The sequence below is a fragment of the Maylandia zebra genome, linkage group LG20 (genome assembly GCF_041146795.1).
Source record: "Maylandia zebra isolate NMK-2024a linkage group LG20, Mzebra_GT3a, whole genome shotgun sequence".
Taxonomy (NCBI): domain Eukaryota; kingdom Metazoa; phylum Chordata; class Actinopteri; order Cichliformes; family Cichlidae; genus Maylandia; species Maylandia zebra.
In genome coordinates, this window is record NC_135186.1 from 35890986 (window position 1) to 35906839 (window position 15854).

At 44.7% G+C, this 15854-nt stretch overlaps 1 protein-coding gene across 2 annotated transcripts; it reads right to left on the reverse strand.

The window, feature by feature from the left end:
• Positions 1-15759, reverse strand: hm13 (histocompatibility (minor) 13). Of its 2 annotated transcripts, XM_014411719.4 has the most exons (12): positions 15532-15759; positions 11675-11710; positions 7254-7352; positions 7078-7160; positions 6894-6982; positions 5224-5309; positions 4401-4526; positions 4169-4226; positions 3933-4053; positions 3709-3811; positions 2555-2640; positions 1-932 (listed from the first exon to the last, which is right to left on the reverse strand). In XM_014411719.4, the coding sequence occupies exons 1-12, from the start codon at positions 15757-15759 to the stop codon at positions 869-871; spliced, it is 1179 nt and encodes a 392-aa protein (XP_014267205.1). In that variant the 3' UTR covers positions 1-868. The 2 variants fall into 2 exon arrangements, with proteins under 2 accessions (XP_014267205.1, XP_004573289.1); XM_004573232.6 differs by lacking the exon at positions 11675-11710.
• Positions 15760-15854: the final 95 nt, after the last annotated feature.

Here is a 15854-nt window from a genome sequence, read left to right on the forward strand (position 1 = left end):
TCTGATTGGAAAGCAGATTTATTCTCTGGCAAACAGCTGGACAGACAGGGAGAACTCACATGTACAGTCAGCATGGAGACAAGTGGATGTAAACACAATACAGCTTTAACAAATGACAACATAACTGTATACCTAAAAAACTGAACCTGTTAGCCGGGGTTTCCCCTCTTAAAATTCTGGCCTATTATAAGAAACAAATACAGATAAAACCAGTAGAAGAAGCTGATGCTGACGGAGCAGACGGCAGTGTGAGCAGCGCCTGGTGAGCGGAGACACCCGGAAACAAAGAACCACATCTGGAGAGTTCCCACGCCTCCAGACTTTTTTACAGGATCAGATTCTGGGGATCATCACAATCGTCAGCGGTTCTTTGTTTGAGGGTTTCAGAAAAAAAAAAAAGTAACAAACAAGAAAGAAAATGGCAGCAGCGCTCGTTTTTCCGTCCGACTCGTCCACGCTCGGGGCCGTGTAAAGGCTAAAACAAGCGCTCCTTCTCGTTTCTCTGCCTATCTGAGCGGCGAGCTGCAAACACATGATGAGATCCGATTGGACAGGTGTTCCCTGACACGCCACTTCGTGGTCCTGTGTGAGAGGATTCGTGGTAGGCACCGGGTCCCAAAACGACTTTTAATAATTACAAACATCATCGTTGGCAGCGCGACGGCAGTCGTAACCACGGGTAACAGTCGGCGGCCGCTCCCGTGGTTATCAGAGACAAACGCGTTGGCAACATGAGCCCCGTTTCCCCTGGCTGACAAGCTGGAGAGACTGGAGGGGGCGGGGCTTCAGTGAAATGTGGTGGCAGCAGGCTGATGATGAAAAGTGTTTGAAGGAGGAGGGAGGGCAGGGGGTGGGGGCGACATGGATATTATTGGTCCTTCTTCTCTGATTCTGTCGCTTCCTCTTTAGTCTCCTCAGATGACTCCTCATACCTGAAGAAGAGAAGAAGGACGATGTTAGTGTGTTTCACGAATATGAATCCAATGCTGCAGTTCCTCTAATGGCCTCTGGAGGCTCAAACACCCCGATTCAAACAGTTTGGATTCTCGCCAATCTCCACCTTAAAACAACTGAAAGGTGAGCGATCGCTTTTCTAATAACTCACCCATTTGGATTTTCTCGAGGCCTAAAGTTACGGGTGCAGCTGCTTTGCAGCGTTTGTAAAGATCGGTGGAACAAACAGTATCATCGTGTTTCATTTCTCGGTTAATTAGCAGCGACCTGTGTCTGTGCACTGCACCTGTCTGCTTTACCAGTGCTAATCAAGCTAACAACACCCCACCTTTGGATCAGCTGAATTTTTCCTCCTTCATGATTTTATTAATGCTATAAAAGGTGAATCTGATGGAGCGATGGTTTCATGTAAGCAGGTTAATGGGCTCATTAATGGGCTTTTTACCTGCCCAGGTGAGACAGAGAAGGGGACAGTAAAGATAGAGGGGCGGGGCTTCTACATCGAGGTGGGTTGTAATCTGCGGTGGCGCGGGGAGGAGCCTGTCGCCACAGAGACGGCATCCATGGAGCTAGCCAGGCTTGCGGGAGAGCCGCTGACGGTTGGAAAGGAAGTAAGTCTGGGAGAGGTGGGAAGAACTTCCTCTGAAGACTCATAGCTAACCACGGGGGGGGGGGGGGGGGGGGGGGAGAGCAGAGGAAGGAAATGGAGACACAGAGGAGATAAAAGAAAAATACAGAGAAAGAAAAAGGAGATGATAAAAGTAGTGAGAAAGAAAGGAGGCAACGACAGAGTGTGGTAAATCATCTTAAACTCTAAAGGTCTAAGTTACTATAGAGCTCTACTGCCGTGACAAACGAGGAGGACGGAGGATAAAGACCGACCGGAAAGGTGGAAGAAGAGAGGTGGGAAAAAATGTAAGAGAAAGTACAAAACAGACATGGGAGCAGGGAGTGAAATGATGAGGTCGATGAGCAGGAGACCCTCAGTCTGCTGACAGAAGCACCTGAACATACAAAGGAGCCGTCATAGACTCTGCATTTAACATGGAAACTGCTGCTCGGAGAACCTCGGCGGTTCCTGCAGCGCAGACTAAACTCCAGACTGAGAGATCCTTTAAAAACTGAGGAGGTGCTCCTGTTTTTAAAACTCTATCATTAAATCAGGCCCCGAGGTTGTCTGTGCTGAAGTCAAGGTCCAAATCTTATTTATTCTTAAATGAAACAAAGAAATGTGGTTTAGCAGACGTGCACTTTGGTGCATTTAATAACAGAAATGCTTCAGTGTCATTGGTCGATAGATCACACTTTTAAATTTTACATTATACCCGAAGAAAAAAAGAAAAGAAAGAAATCTGTCCAATCACAGAGCTTCATTCTGGAATAAACAGCCAATAGGGTTTCAGCCCGCCAGGCATGAGATTCTGAACCTTTAATCCACTAAACAAAGAATCCTCATGAGTCTAATTTCAGTAATTACAAATAAATCTCTCAGCTCGTTAATTTTAGTGCAAACGTATGTTCAGACTTCAGAAACATGTTTTCCTGCTAAAACAAGCTCGGCCCTGCTGCCTCACCGTGGTTGGTCACCGTGGTTACTCACCTGAACATCTCTGTGAGCTCTCCTTTGAACAGCGCTATGATGACGGGGAAGCCGACGCAGGCGGGCACCAGGTACAGCAGGGCGGGCTGGACACACAGATTTAACAGCTTTTAACGTCCTCAATCATTAAAACTGAGACGGGCAACATCATCGGGTCTTTTTTAAGTAAATGATAACTGTAAATCCTAAATACAGCAGCACAGCATTTAATGGTGTCTTTCCCTTGTTTGGATGTTGGTCTGTAAATAAATAAACTGCACAACAACAAACAGCCGTGAGCGACGAGTAAATCCTTAAAGCTTTATTGGCTGCGGCTTCTTAAACACACCGTGTGCAAATTTAATACCTACAGCAGATTTTCCAGAAAATTAAAACTTCAGACTTTTCACTTAATAAGCTGCTCACAAAATCAGACTTCATGTTTGTCCCAGTTTTAATAAAGCCAACGTTTAGTCTGCTTCCAGGAAACAGACTCCACGTTAGACAAAGGACGGACGCTGAAGTTAAAGGTCCCGAACAGTGAGAACACAGAGTCACTGCAGCCATTTCATCAACCTCATGTTCTTGGCAACCAATTATCAGTTGTTTAAATAAGAGGAAAAAAAGAGAGCAGATTAGCTGACTGTAACTCTGGTCGGTATGACAGGATGTGGTTTTCATCGGCTTCACATGGGGAGCTTCAGGGTCCCAGAGGTGGTTTAAACTGGAAATTCGAAGCTTTACTGCACTGATGATAAAAGGAATAACGCAGGAACACAAAGGTCCCAACCCTTAAATCGGAGCCTCTCTCCTATTCAAAGCTCTCTGGAAATCTCCCCGACAACATTCAGCCTGGCTCAAGAGCAGTTCTGGACATTGAGTAGACTAAAGTCTGTATTCTGCTTGAATAAATTAGACTGAAAGGAACAACAGCAAACAGAACGCAGGAAGAACTCTGGGATACACAACAAATCGAATTTTAATCTCGATCACGATTTAGACTAAATTATCAAACGATGCGGCGTTTGCTAACGTGAATCGTCCAACATGAACTCAAATGCCCGTAACTGCGAGTCCTCAAAATGAGCTGATGCAACTGGCTGCAAAGAGGCTGTTTTGAGAAGAGACTGAACAAAACAAAGTTGAGAAGAGTGATTGCGCTTTAAGCCTCGTACCTGTGCATGTTTGAAGGTGTGCATGACAAAGATGGTGAGGCCCAGTCCAAAGATGTAGGCCAGGAAGCTGGAGTAGAAATACGTCCTGCTGTTTTTATTCAAGCTGCAGGTAGAAGACGGTTTCACATGAAAGGGAATAAAGAACATTCATCTTGTTTAAATCCCACAAATGAGAGAAAACAAAGGAAACGAGGCAGCTGAGAGGAAAGAGGACCGAGTGTTACCTGACATCGAAGCGCAGCAGCAGAGCGATGAAGATACCCGGGATGACAATGTCTCCCAGTCCCAGCATGGCAAAGTTACTGGCCTCCAGACCTTTCTCCAACAAGTCCTGTGGAAACACCACTGCAGTGGAGCAAAGACGGGTGGGGGAGATCACAGCAGGACAGGAGGTCAGCTGGGTGAAGTCTATGAAGAGCAGGAGCTAAAACTGACTGACACGGTCATACACAGCACTTACATTTGATTGGTGCTTCAAATGACTTGGCAACAGTCACCATGACGTTGGTCCCAAACACCTGGAGACACACAGAATAAGGATGATGTACAGCTGTGTTCATGCTGGGTCATTGTTGGAACATCTGGATTGTGTCAAAGTGCTGAAACTGAACATCTGGACATGACAGAGCTGAGCTCGAATCTTCTGGAACGTTTCCGTACGACTACCTGAGCTGGACACGTGATCTACTCACCCAGAAGACGTCGTAGATGAACAGCCCCCCCAGCAGGATACAGCCGGTGCTGACGTTGTTCAGGTGGAGCAGCTCCACTCCGTTCAGGGCAAACGCCAGCCCGAACAGGTTATTGGCTATCCAGTGCTGTGATGTCACAATACACACGCACACGTGAGCACAAAATGACGCATCTGAGCGGCTGAGACGAACACATTTACACAAATCCTTTTGTTTTTGAATCCTTTATACAGATGTTGACCAGATGTTCTTTAGTCTCAGCTAAATAAACGAGTTTGGATTCAGAGGTTTTATCCTCATTATTCTTTAAATAATAATTACGGTAGAAGCCAAAAGTGAAGCTGACAGCAGGCTTCGATTGCATTACAGATTTCAGCTCTATGTCACAGCGTGGAACATCATTTCTGATGGAAATAATTAGAGCTTACATTTTATACCATCTGTCGGAAAAACAGGAAACATTTTAAAATCTGTCGATTTTCTTTGTTTCACACCAGAAGGAATCAAACATAAGCACTAAAAGCTATTTACTCAGTAAATAACTAATTTGGCATCTTGATGAAAAAACAATAATAACGTGCTTCACTGTTTTTACTGCTTTTATGTAAAAGAGTAAACTGAAAAATTCAAGAACAACAAAAACAAGATTTTAACACCATGAACATTAAATATCACTTTCATTATAAACTTGCACATGTTTGTGGATTAACCATTACTGTCATTTAGGGCTTCATAAATAATTCATTACCCCACAGATCTAAGCTCAGCCATGTCGGAGCTCACAGCTATGCTCAGCTCTGTGTGCTGCACGTGTCACTTTTACCTTTTTGAGCAGGTACCAGACTCCCACCACGCTGCTGATGAGCAGACACACCAGGTTCTTGGTGTCAAACTCATAATTGACTATTTCTGTAGAGACATGGAGAGACGCAGGTCAGACATGAATGTGAAAGACGTCAGGAGACCTAAATCGGGTTCAAAAGGCCGTTCAATAAACCACATTTATACAGAGATGCTTACAGCTCTGACAGATTCAACCTAATAAACTTTAACTGAGGCCGTTTGTCGCTTCCTCAGTAAACAAGATTCAACGAGAAGATTTACTCTAAAACTTTACTCGTGCAGATGAACCTGTACAGCAACTTTATCGTCCTGACAAAGAGAAACAACATTCACTGTTCTAAGGTTTTATACATCAAGACATAATAAACAGATCATGTGTTTCTTTACTGCTTCAAAGGGACCTCAGAGGGTAAGTGGCAGCCAGGCGCTGATAGTTAAATGCACTTCATTAAGTGATCATCAGCAACAAAGTCCATCATTCTAAAATTAAAAAATACTGACGGCTGCTAGTGCCATCTGTCAGCCTCCTCCTAACTCAGGGATGGGGAACTGCAGGCCTCGAGGGCCGGCGTCCTGCAGGTTTTAGACGTGTCAGCTGATGTAAATGGCTAAATGACCTCCTCAACATGTCCTGAAGTTCACCAGAGGCCTGGTAATGAACTGGTCATTTGATTCAGGTGTGCTGACCTGGGGTGATCTCTAAAACCTGCAGGACACCGGCCCTCGAGGCCTGCAGTTCGACAGCCCGTCCTAAATTCACCTTTGGTATCATTTTGAAACCTACGTACAGAGATTTTCAGACCTCTGAGGTCACTGAGATTCTAACTCATTCGAGATTAGTAGCTGCACCTTTGGTATGAATTTGAAAATACTGCGTTGCCTCATTCCTGAGTTATCGCATTCAAAGTCGGGTCGTCACCTCGGCCCATCCACCCGTAAAAATACCCTTTTACAGGCGAGGAGGGCAACAATTATTCATCTGAAAACTTTCCATGTCAGACTCTACAGGCCCCAGTTAGCATGTTAAAGGTTAAAGTTCATGACAGCACAGTTAGAAAAAGAAAGCACAGCTTAGGTTAGGGAAGCTTCATCTGAAGGAACGATGACATAATCCACAGCAGCACACACATCTCACACCAACCGGCAGCACAGCAGCGATTTAATCATCGAGCCGAGCGTGAGGTCCTCTCTATACCAAAGTATTCTGGGGTCAAGCGTGAGGTCGTCTGTCTCATAGCTAATGCTTGAGCTAACATTTGGTCCAGAGGAAGATCCAAGCACAGCAGCAAATCTCCAACAGAATAAGAAAAGAATCACCGTGCAGCAGCGACCCAGTCAAAGTCCAGACCCGAGTCTGAATGAAACTCTGCAGCAGGACTTCAGAGAGCCACGCATTCACGAAACCCCACAAACCAAAGACTGGACTAAAATTCCTTCAAAGCGATATGCAAAACAATTCACTTCCTCTGGCATCTTTGCCGTGCAATACTTTAAGAATTAAATCGGAGCAATAAACAGTTTGAACACGTTTTGGGTTTTTTGTGTGAAACAAAAACATTTGCCTGCTCTTTTTAGGAATCTGGGTCTTTTAAACTGTATTTTTAAACGGTGTTTGTTCCCGTCGTTGGTGGAACGGGCAGCAGGTCTCACCTTCTTTGGACTCTCCGGAGCCCTGAGTGAAGAGCAGCTGGTACTGTTTGTTTGGGAAAGATGCTGGGAAGACTCTGGACATCAGAGGACTGAGAGACAGAACCAAGAACAGAGTCGAGTCACCTCCAACATCAGTTAAACCAAAGCGATTCACTCGCACACACATTCACGTTCTCTGACGTACCTCATAGTGTGAGACAGAGCCAGGACGCCCAGGACGAAGAAGTAGACCGACAGCAGCAGGTTGATGTACTCTTGAGAGAATACCTGCGTCACAGCACACGTCCAGCATCAGAAACAAGCCTCATCTGACGAAATGCACCGTTGCAGCTCTCCCCGAGGTAAGAGACGCCGACTTACCTTGAAGAAGAGGTAGAGCCCAAATAGAGTGCAGCTGGCGATGATGGGGAACCTCGCTGCGTCCCGACTGGTGATGGTCTCGGGCATGTCGGCTGCATTCTGGGAGAAACGGAGCAGAGACAGAAATATGAGCAGGTAAGGTGAAGGTTCACCAGAAGACAGGGATGTGCACACCAATCCAAACACCAGGTGAGACCACACCAAGCTAAAGCTTCCCATCACAAATTTAACCTGAAAGAAGATGAACTAGTTTCCAGACAGAAACCAGTGAAGTTTTAAATGAAGATCATCAATTTTAAATTAGGGTTATATGGACCACAGTTTATGTGTTGTAATGTAACTGTTACTGTCAACGTTTAACGCCTAAACTAACCCAAATACCGGGATTAACCCTGAGGCCGTGTGAGGCCCTGTGAGGCCCTGTGAGGCCCTGTGAGGCCCTGTGAGGCCCTGTGAGGCCCTGTGAGGCCCTGTGAGGCCCTGTGAGGCCCTGTGAGGCCCTGTGCCGCTCTGTGCCAACACTGCAATAAGCAGTTGCTTCACTCTGCAACCACAAACTAATCTGAGGCGCCGCCTGCTGCTCGTGAAATGAGGCAACACAGGCACCACAAACCTGCCTGCACAGCTGTCATGCTGGGGGTCAAATACTCAGTTTTGCTTAGAAAGCCTGAAGTAACTGCAGCTGTAATCAGAGCTGAGCCAATCTCTAAATACTAGAATAACGTGCTGCGGTGCGTCCTCCTCTGTGGAGGTGACAGTGGAGCATCGCTGAAGAAAGAAAGGAGAAACTGTCCAACAAGTGCTCACCGGGACTGATGGCAGGCACACGGGCACAAATCAGGTAAATATTAAATATTAGTGTGTTTTTCACGTCATGCTACAAACTGATACGAGTTTAACCTTCAGTGACAGCCTGAGTTAGACCCACAGACGAACACTGAACACTATGCCTCTGTGATAAAATCTGATTCTTATCGAGGCGTCGCTCGTGTGGATATTCATCATTTAGCAACAAAGCTTCTGAAAGCTGGGACTTCCTGGTGGTATAAAAGGCTTTGGAGGATACAGCCATCACACCAGCGTGGGTTTGAGCGCTGCAATAATTACACAATGGCAGAAATGTGCGTTTCCACAGACATGCCAGAGGGCACCTCCCTGTCTCTACCGAGGCCTGTCCTCCTCCCGATCAGGCCGTCCTTCCACACTCGGGTCGGATCACAGAAAAGAAGAGCTACTGTAGACTGACAGAAGCCCTGAGAGAGAAGCCTGAGAGTCACCTCCATCTATATTCTCCTCCATCTACTCACCCGAGACAGAAACTGGGACAGAGGAGGATGTAGAGGGATAAGGAGAGGAATCCTACACAAACCAATGCTTTATAATCCAAAGCTCAAGTTTACAGTAAATGCAGGATTAATATTACAAACATTTTCTAAATGGTAACATCCTGTCTTTCCTGAAACTAAAGATGTTTTTAAAGCAACATGAGCTTCTATAGAAACCAGTAAATCTGCAGGTGACTGAGTTACTAGGGGTGCAACGATACACAAAATTCACGGTTCGGTTCGATACTTTGGTGTCACGGTTCGATATTTTTTCGATACAAAAAAAATGTTCATGCCTTTTTAATTTGTCATTTATTAAAATTATAAATATATATTTTAACTCAAAAGTACAGTTTTTAAATTTAACCCTAACCCTTGTGCGTGTTTTTTATTTTGACAGCGAATGCGCACCTGCGGACCACTTATGTGCAGCCCTGGTTATTTAGCTCGTCATATTGCAGCCACAGAAATTCTTTTGTCCATGAAACTATAAAGCTGCACTTTCTTTTTGCCTTATAGTCTGATTTGTCATAACTTCTCCGTTTTGTGGTAAGTTTTTCTTTGGCTGTCACTTCTTCACCCTGACCTGTCTTATTTGGCTCAGCAGAACTAAAATATATATCCTGCTGCTTTTACACACGCACTCACATAACGCTCAGCGATTCTCTGCGCGATCAACCTCTCACATGTTTAAGCTGCGGGAGATTTCACTTGTCATGTTTGCATAGTAAGCTAACGATTAATAAGACGATGTCAGAGGAATTGGTGCACAAATTATCATCACTCACAGATCAGTGCTGTCATTGCAAAGTGAAAGCAAAAAAACAAGCGCAAATTCAAACGCGACTTCAATATGTCACATATTGACAGTGGCTCACCGATGCCAATGACATAATTACCCAGCTACATTTCCGAAAGAATGCAAAAGCATTGACATATATTTTTCCTACAATAGCCCGACGGGCAGGGCAGAGATAGATTTTGGTAGCCCGACTGAAAAAAAAATCGCTAGCTCCGGGACGTCGGGCTAGCGATATTGCAAGCCCTGTATCTGATTGAGGAATCACTCATCTTTGGAAAAGAGAGTTTATTACAGAGAAATGTCTCTTTCCAAAATAAAAGCTATACTATCCGCTTCTTCTGGGCTATATTCTCAGCAGCATAAGGAGAATCATGTGCTAACGGCTGTCTAAATGACTCGGCTAAAGTTAGTAGCATGCTTGCTTGTTTTTTTTCTGCTTCCACTTGTCTTTGCACTAGGATGATGTCGGCGTAAATGTGCAGTCATATTCGTTGTGTTCCCACTAGTGCTTTCAGGTTAATCTCGTTGAAATGACCTTAACGCCACAACACGGCAAATCTCCGTTAACGAGCTACCGCCGATCGCCCCGTGCGTGGGGCTAGACAGCCAACACGTTAACGAGCTAACTGCGCTAACACACTAGTTCACACCAATGTAATTGAGCATTGCATGGCACATCCAACATACTGTTTTACTTTAGTCCATGACTCGCTTACCTTCAGGGTCATACGTCACATGAAAACCAAAATAATTCCAAACGCCAGATCTGAATGAGAGTGGGGGAGGTCCATGTTGTAAGGAGAGCTTAACTTCTGTCTCGCTAGCTTGCCCTGCGCTCTTCCTTCTGACGATGCTGTCTGTGTGGAGCGCTCAGTGAATCTGCGTTCGACTACTCCGCCTAGGCTGCACTGTCGACCCTAGGCGGAGTAGTCGAACGCAGATTCACTGAGCGCTCAACACAGACAGCATCGTCAGAAGGAAAGTTGATAAAATAAATTACAAATTTTGTATTGTTCGATACATATGCGTACCGAACCGAAAGCACTGTATCGAACGGTTCAATATCGATACGAATATCGTTGCACCCCTATGAGTTACATGTACCACAAACACACAGCTGTTAGCAAACAGGCTGAAGTAACACCGTGTTAGTGCGAGTTAGACGCTGCTAAGATCTACATGAGGACGAGGTTAGTCGCAGGAACCTTCCTGCACAGTTAATATATTCTAAAAATAAACCTCAGTACTGTGAGGTTGTGCGTTTTATGTACCAGTGTTTGGGCTCCACTGAGTCCAGTCATTTTTACTCCCTTTCAGAAGTATTTTCTACTTTAAGCCGTTATTCTATTTGCAGGCTGTGTTTGTGGTTTTGGCTTCTTTAACGAGTCCTCTGTGCATGAAACTGGTTCCTGGCATTGCTGTAGGACTTCCTGCCAACATCCCCCCCAGTCTGTGTTATGTGCTGCTTTGAATTTGTTTTTGTTAAAGTCTGGCTTACAATTTGCATGAACCTGAACCAGACTAAGTGATCAGTGCAGTCGGGACACAGGTGAAGCTTCAGTGGAACTTTGCATGTAATCCAGACGCCGCGGTCTGTGTGCGACTGCCGAACCAAAGAGGCCGTTTAAAGTAATCAAGTTCACGTAGCGTTATCAATTCCTTACGTCACCCATGAAATGCCGTGCTGATGGTTTGAGGACAGTTTAATGCGGCCATCAAAATGCACATTACTCTGTTAAATTTCGTATTTTCTTTTACTCAACCTTCATATTTAGACACGTCATTTCCCCCATTCTGATAAATTCCTTTCTGCACAAATTTTCCTGAAGTAGTTTTAGACAATTTCCTGGGAAATCCTGCAGCAGAATCTTGAACCTGTTTCAAAAACGTGTTTATACTTTTGGCACCGCGTTTCATTTTCTCTAACGCCTACAGAGCGTGTGAGCAGCTAGCTGTACCCACTAAGACACAATAAAGTTGAATATATCAGGCAGGAATAAGCTGGGATTATCAGCCACAGCAGATGATCTTTTTTTAACTTATCAGTGCAGAAAAACAGAAATCTAAATCTGATTGGTTCTTGACCCTCTTCTTCTCCATTGCAGGCGTTCCTTTTATTTCACATGTCTGTTTGCTTTTGGACAGCACACACACTGAAACAAGCGTGAGCTGATGAGCAGTTTGTTGTTCCGGCTCCACCCAACACCTCTGCGTTCATGCAATCCCTGCTGTGTCAGTGCTGGAAACCAACAGTGTCTGGGTGTATTGGTGCACACAGCGGCTCTCATACTCACTCTGAACCCAGAATCGTAATCATTTTCTCCGAGCTCCTACAGATAGACAGACAAACAGAATGGGTGGACAGACAGATGTGCACACAGACAGACAGGGAGAGAGAGGATCAGATCGGCAATCAGGAGCAGGGCTGGAAGCAGGGCCCAAAATTAAAGCAAGCAAACAGGTGTCCAATGCAGGAAACAGATCATCATTGCTGGAATTACACAGGGCAACAGCTTCAGTGAATAAAAGCTTTGATGTATCTGAACTCATATTCATATTATAGGATGGCTGACAGAGGAGAAACAGCGAGAAAGAGGAAGAACGGAGGAAGAGAGGAAGGATGCCATGGACGCCGATTTTAAACTGAACATCACCCGAGGCTCAGGCAGAGACTTTCTGTCAGATTTACCAACGCCAGCACAAAACCGTGTTTAAACCCCCCCACACACATCTTTGCTACAGAGGTACGACCCGAGTCGTCACCCAGAGGGTTTACAGCCCAGCTCCAGGTATTTCTCATCTCCAGTGTTGCTATCCCAATGTCACAGGGCAGAGCGTGTAATGCTGAGGAGAAGGAAACACTGAGGAGCCACAGAAAGAGCCATACAAGTCACAGATGTATTAAAATGAGACAAGTATCCCCGTACAGTGAGCAGAGCGCTGTGTGGAGGGTTATAGTCAAACTTCTGCAGAGTTCACACATCATCAAGAAAACCTCCATTTGTAAGTGCGCACACACAGAGCTCTGCAACATCACAAATCCCTGTCATGTGTTTTGCAATAACTGTTAAAGGCTCCATCCCATAACACGGTGAAATATTTGAATTAATTATTCAATACTGTATTTCAATTTTCTAGGATCATTTAATGCCATATACAGATAGCATTGTATCTCTGTAATGCTTTAATAAACAACACATTTGAATGAAGTCAACACAGTCAGGCTGATTTTCATACCTTGTTTTTTCCGTTTCCAACTAAATGTGAACAAAGACCCAGTTTGTAGATTTAAATTATTTTGTGAAGAACTATAAAATATTTAAATTCTCAGCATTACTGAAAATTCTCCCAATGAGGTGCTTTATTTACGCAGTAATTACAAATTACAATCAAAACAAAGCCTATAATGTTAAAAACCCACATATTTCAAACTATTTTCCATCTTCCTCACAACGGTGGGAAGAAACTGAGCATATGGAGAATTAGCAAACTGACAATTTCACAGTAGTATGTATAAATGTAGGGTTGGGGTCAAAATGACCCACTGGAAAATTAATCCACAACTAAAAATAGTCCCCCGAAAGAAGACTGCCTGCTGTTTTCAACATCTAACCAGCTGACGTTTTAATGGTTACTTTGTTCTTTAAATTTCCAAACTGAACATAAAATTAAATATTTAGTTTTGAAATTTCATGTCAAATTATCATTTCAACTTTGTAATGATAAATGTATTTTACTAACTTAAACATATATTTTATCTCTAAACATTTAATACTTTTCTCTCTTTATCATTATTATCACTCCTGCTATTTTCTTAATATAACTGCACACTTTCTATTTGCTCATGTAAAGCTGAGGAGCCAAAGAATGTCATTATGGGTAAACGTGGCTACACGGTTTATCTGCACATGACAATAAAACTTGACACTCTCATACTTGCTGTGTAATAGTTTCATGTAAGAAAAGACAGAAACTGCGTCCTTTCGAAAAATTATTTCCATTCTGTGAACATTGTGATCTCGATCCATCTCATTCCCACCGAGTACGATCCTGTTTTGTGAAACACCTGCCTCAGGCCACCGAGCCCATTCTCTCCTTCCTCGCGAGATTTCATTCGCTTCCTGTTTTTGCAAATGTGTTAAGCAGCCGCTGATATTAAAGAGACCAAAGGAACACCCGTGGTTATGATTTCAGTCTAGTTACTGCTGTTTACGTCTCATTTCAATTAATGTCGCAATTCCCCCTGCGTGACACGTCCGCCTCGGTTTGTGGATGCGTTACATGCGAGTGACAGGACCCGCTGTGACTCAGTGAGATAAAACAGAGTCTACGTTAACTACAACCATCAGTGAAGGCAAACGTCAAAAACCAAAGAAACGAGCGACAGAAAATGAGAAACATGACAGACAGCAGCGTGAAGCGTTCAGTCTGAAGTCATTTCTGAGAGACAGGTGAAGCTTTCTGGCATTACAATAACTGAGCAGCTCATGTCAAACTGAAATTCATCAAAAGTGGTTTTAGTCTTGTGCTGTAACCAGGGGAAAGGTACATTTGTCCCTAATGTGACAAGAATCCATCTAGTTTCTGTTTTGTCTTTAGCCAATTAAAACATCTTGAGGGGAACTGAATATTTCTCTCTGCTCGGAAACCCGTTTTTATGCCTTCTGTATACAAACAGAAGAAAACATCTAAAGTCATTCTCTTCTGTCTCATTGTCATGTGTAAATCTGAAAATTTAAATACCTATAGTGCCAAAAACATTGGGCGGGTGTGCCACTGCAGAGCACTGATGCACTCTGCTTACTGTTGTTCAGCATCTAAGTACTCTTTTAAAGAATCCCCACAAGAGCGTCATCAAAACTTTTTTCTGGAAAAATCAGAAACAGGTGTGTCCCAGAGCACACGGAAAACACCTGACAGCTCCGGCCTACATGCTGTCAAAGTTTAATCTAGTCTTAAAGTTTCTGAATGTGTCTGATCTCTCGACGCTTCTCACGGTTGCAGATCAGGTTCTGGGTCAAACTGATATTGCTCCTTCACTTGGACCGTCACACAGATATCACCCACTCTGAGAATTCAGTCTAGACATTACTCTGTTTCATGACCCGACTTTTCCCTCTTAAATCCGAACTTTGTGCATCAGAGCATGGGGAATTTTCCCCGTTTCACCAGATCCTACACTTGCTGCAGGACAGGTAGTTTTAACATGCATCCCCAGACAGTGCGCCCATAAAGGCAGAGCACCGTTAGAGCAGGGTGTGTCTCTGCTGGTGATACCTGAAACAGCAGCCGGTTTCATTTCACAGCTGTTATTAGCAGCTTCCGTTATGCAGATTAACGTGATTTTCTGCCAGCTGTGTTGCGTCCTCAGTCACTAATAAAAACCTCCATCACCTCCACCCGGCCGTTCAAAGGATGTGGGAGGTTTTTTCTACTTTAAGCTAACTGCGCATGTCTGCAAAAACCCCAAAACGAGAACAAACAGAAACAGTACACGTCTCTCTCCATCACCTGGTGATGCGTTCACGACCACGAGGCTAGCTTGGCGTTTTCTGACAGTCGGTTTAACCTCGTATTCATGTCACGACTCCGTTCAGCACAGTCTGTTTTCGGCTCACTGTACAACTTTTACTACAACTTTAAGTTACTACTCCCCACCCGGATGGCAGCGGTCCCTGTTACTCAGCCAGGTAAAAGTCCGTTAGGAAAAATGTAAATAAACATCTGTGCACACATCCTTTCATCACACGCCAAACAAGCACAAGTTGCGAAAAAAAAAACAGTTTAAACAGACACACACCAGAGGACCCGACACCCACTACGCAGCGTTATGAGTGCAACAAGTGCAGATAACGACTTTAAAAGCCTAATTAGCATCTGGAAATAACCGGTAAAATCAAACAGCTGGATCTTTAAACCTTCACTCGGAGTCTGGACGCGTATTTCCCAACTTTATCGATAATTTCAGCACATCATTCTTCAATTAACTCTATCGCGACTCCCACTTCTGTATTTGTTTTGGAAAAATATTATTTTTAGCGTCCTGGTGAGCCGCTAGTTAGCCAGCCGTTAGCTGTAGCAGCTAGCCGCTGAAGGCTAACGAGAGGCGGGCTGAAGTCAAACCCAAACGCCGGGGTCCACTAACAGTTACCTTGGATTTTGAGCAGGTGACGGACCGCAGGGCTCCGAAGAAGATGGGCAGGAGCGCCATGAAGACCAGGCTGCCGTACGCCAGAGCCGTGCCCTCCGGGGTGGCCACGAATTTGGCCGTGGCGTTGAGCGCCTCGGTCCCGTTGGAGTCCGTGGCGTTCAGGGCGTCCAGGACGGCCGATGCGGCGGCCTCCGAAGCAGAGGCCGGGATTTGCTCAGCCTCAGACATTGTTCTTCACACACAGAGAGGCTTCGGGGTCTGATGAGGCTGTGGCGTTAACTGACAGGCGGATAGAAGTGGAAGCTGAAGCGGGGAGTCTGTCA

Bases quoted from the DNA above. Each gene is read 5' to 3' on its own strand.
- hm13 (XM_014411719.4), bottom strand. From the start codon at position 15,759: ATGTCTGAGGCTGAGCAAATCCCGGCCTCTGCTTCGGAGGCCGCCGCA. The intron at 11,711-15,531 runs GTAACTGTTAGT...GTCTATCTGTAG, and splicing joins TCACCTGCTCAAAATCCAAG to GAGCTCGGAGAAAATGATTA. The intron at 4,527-5,223 runs GTAAAAGTGACA...GTGACATCACAG, and splicing joins TCTGGTACCTGCTCAAAAAG to CACTGGATAGCCAATAACCT.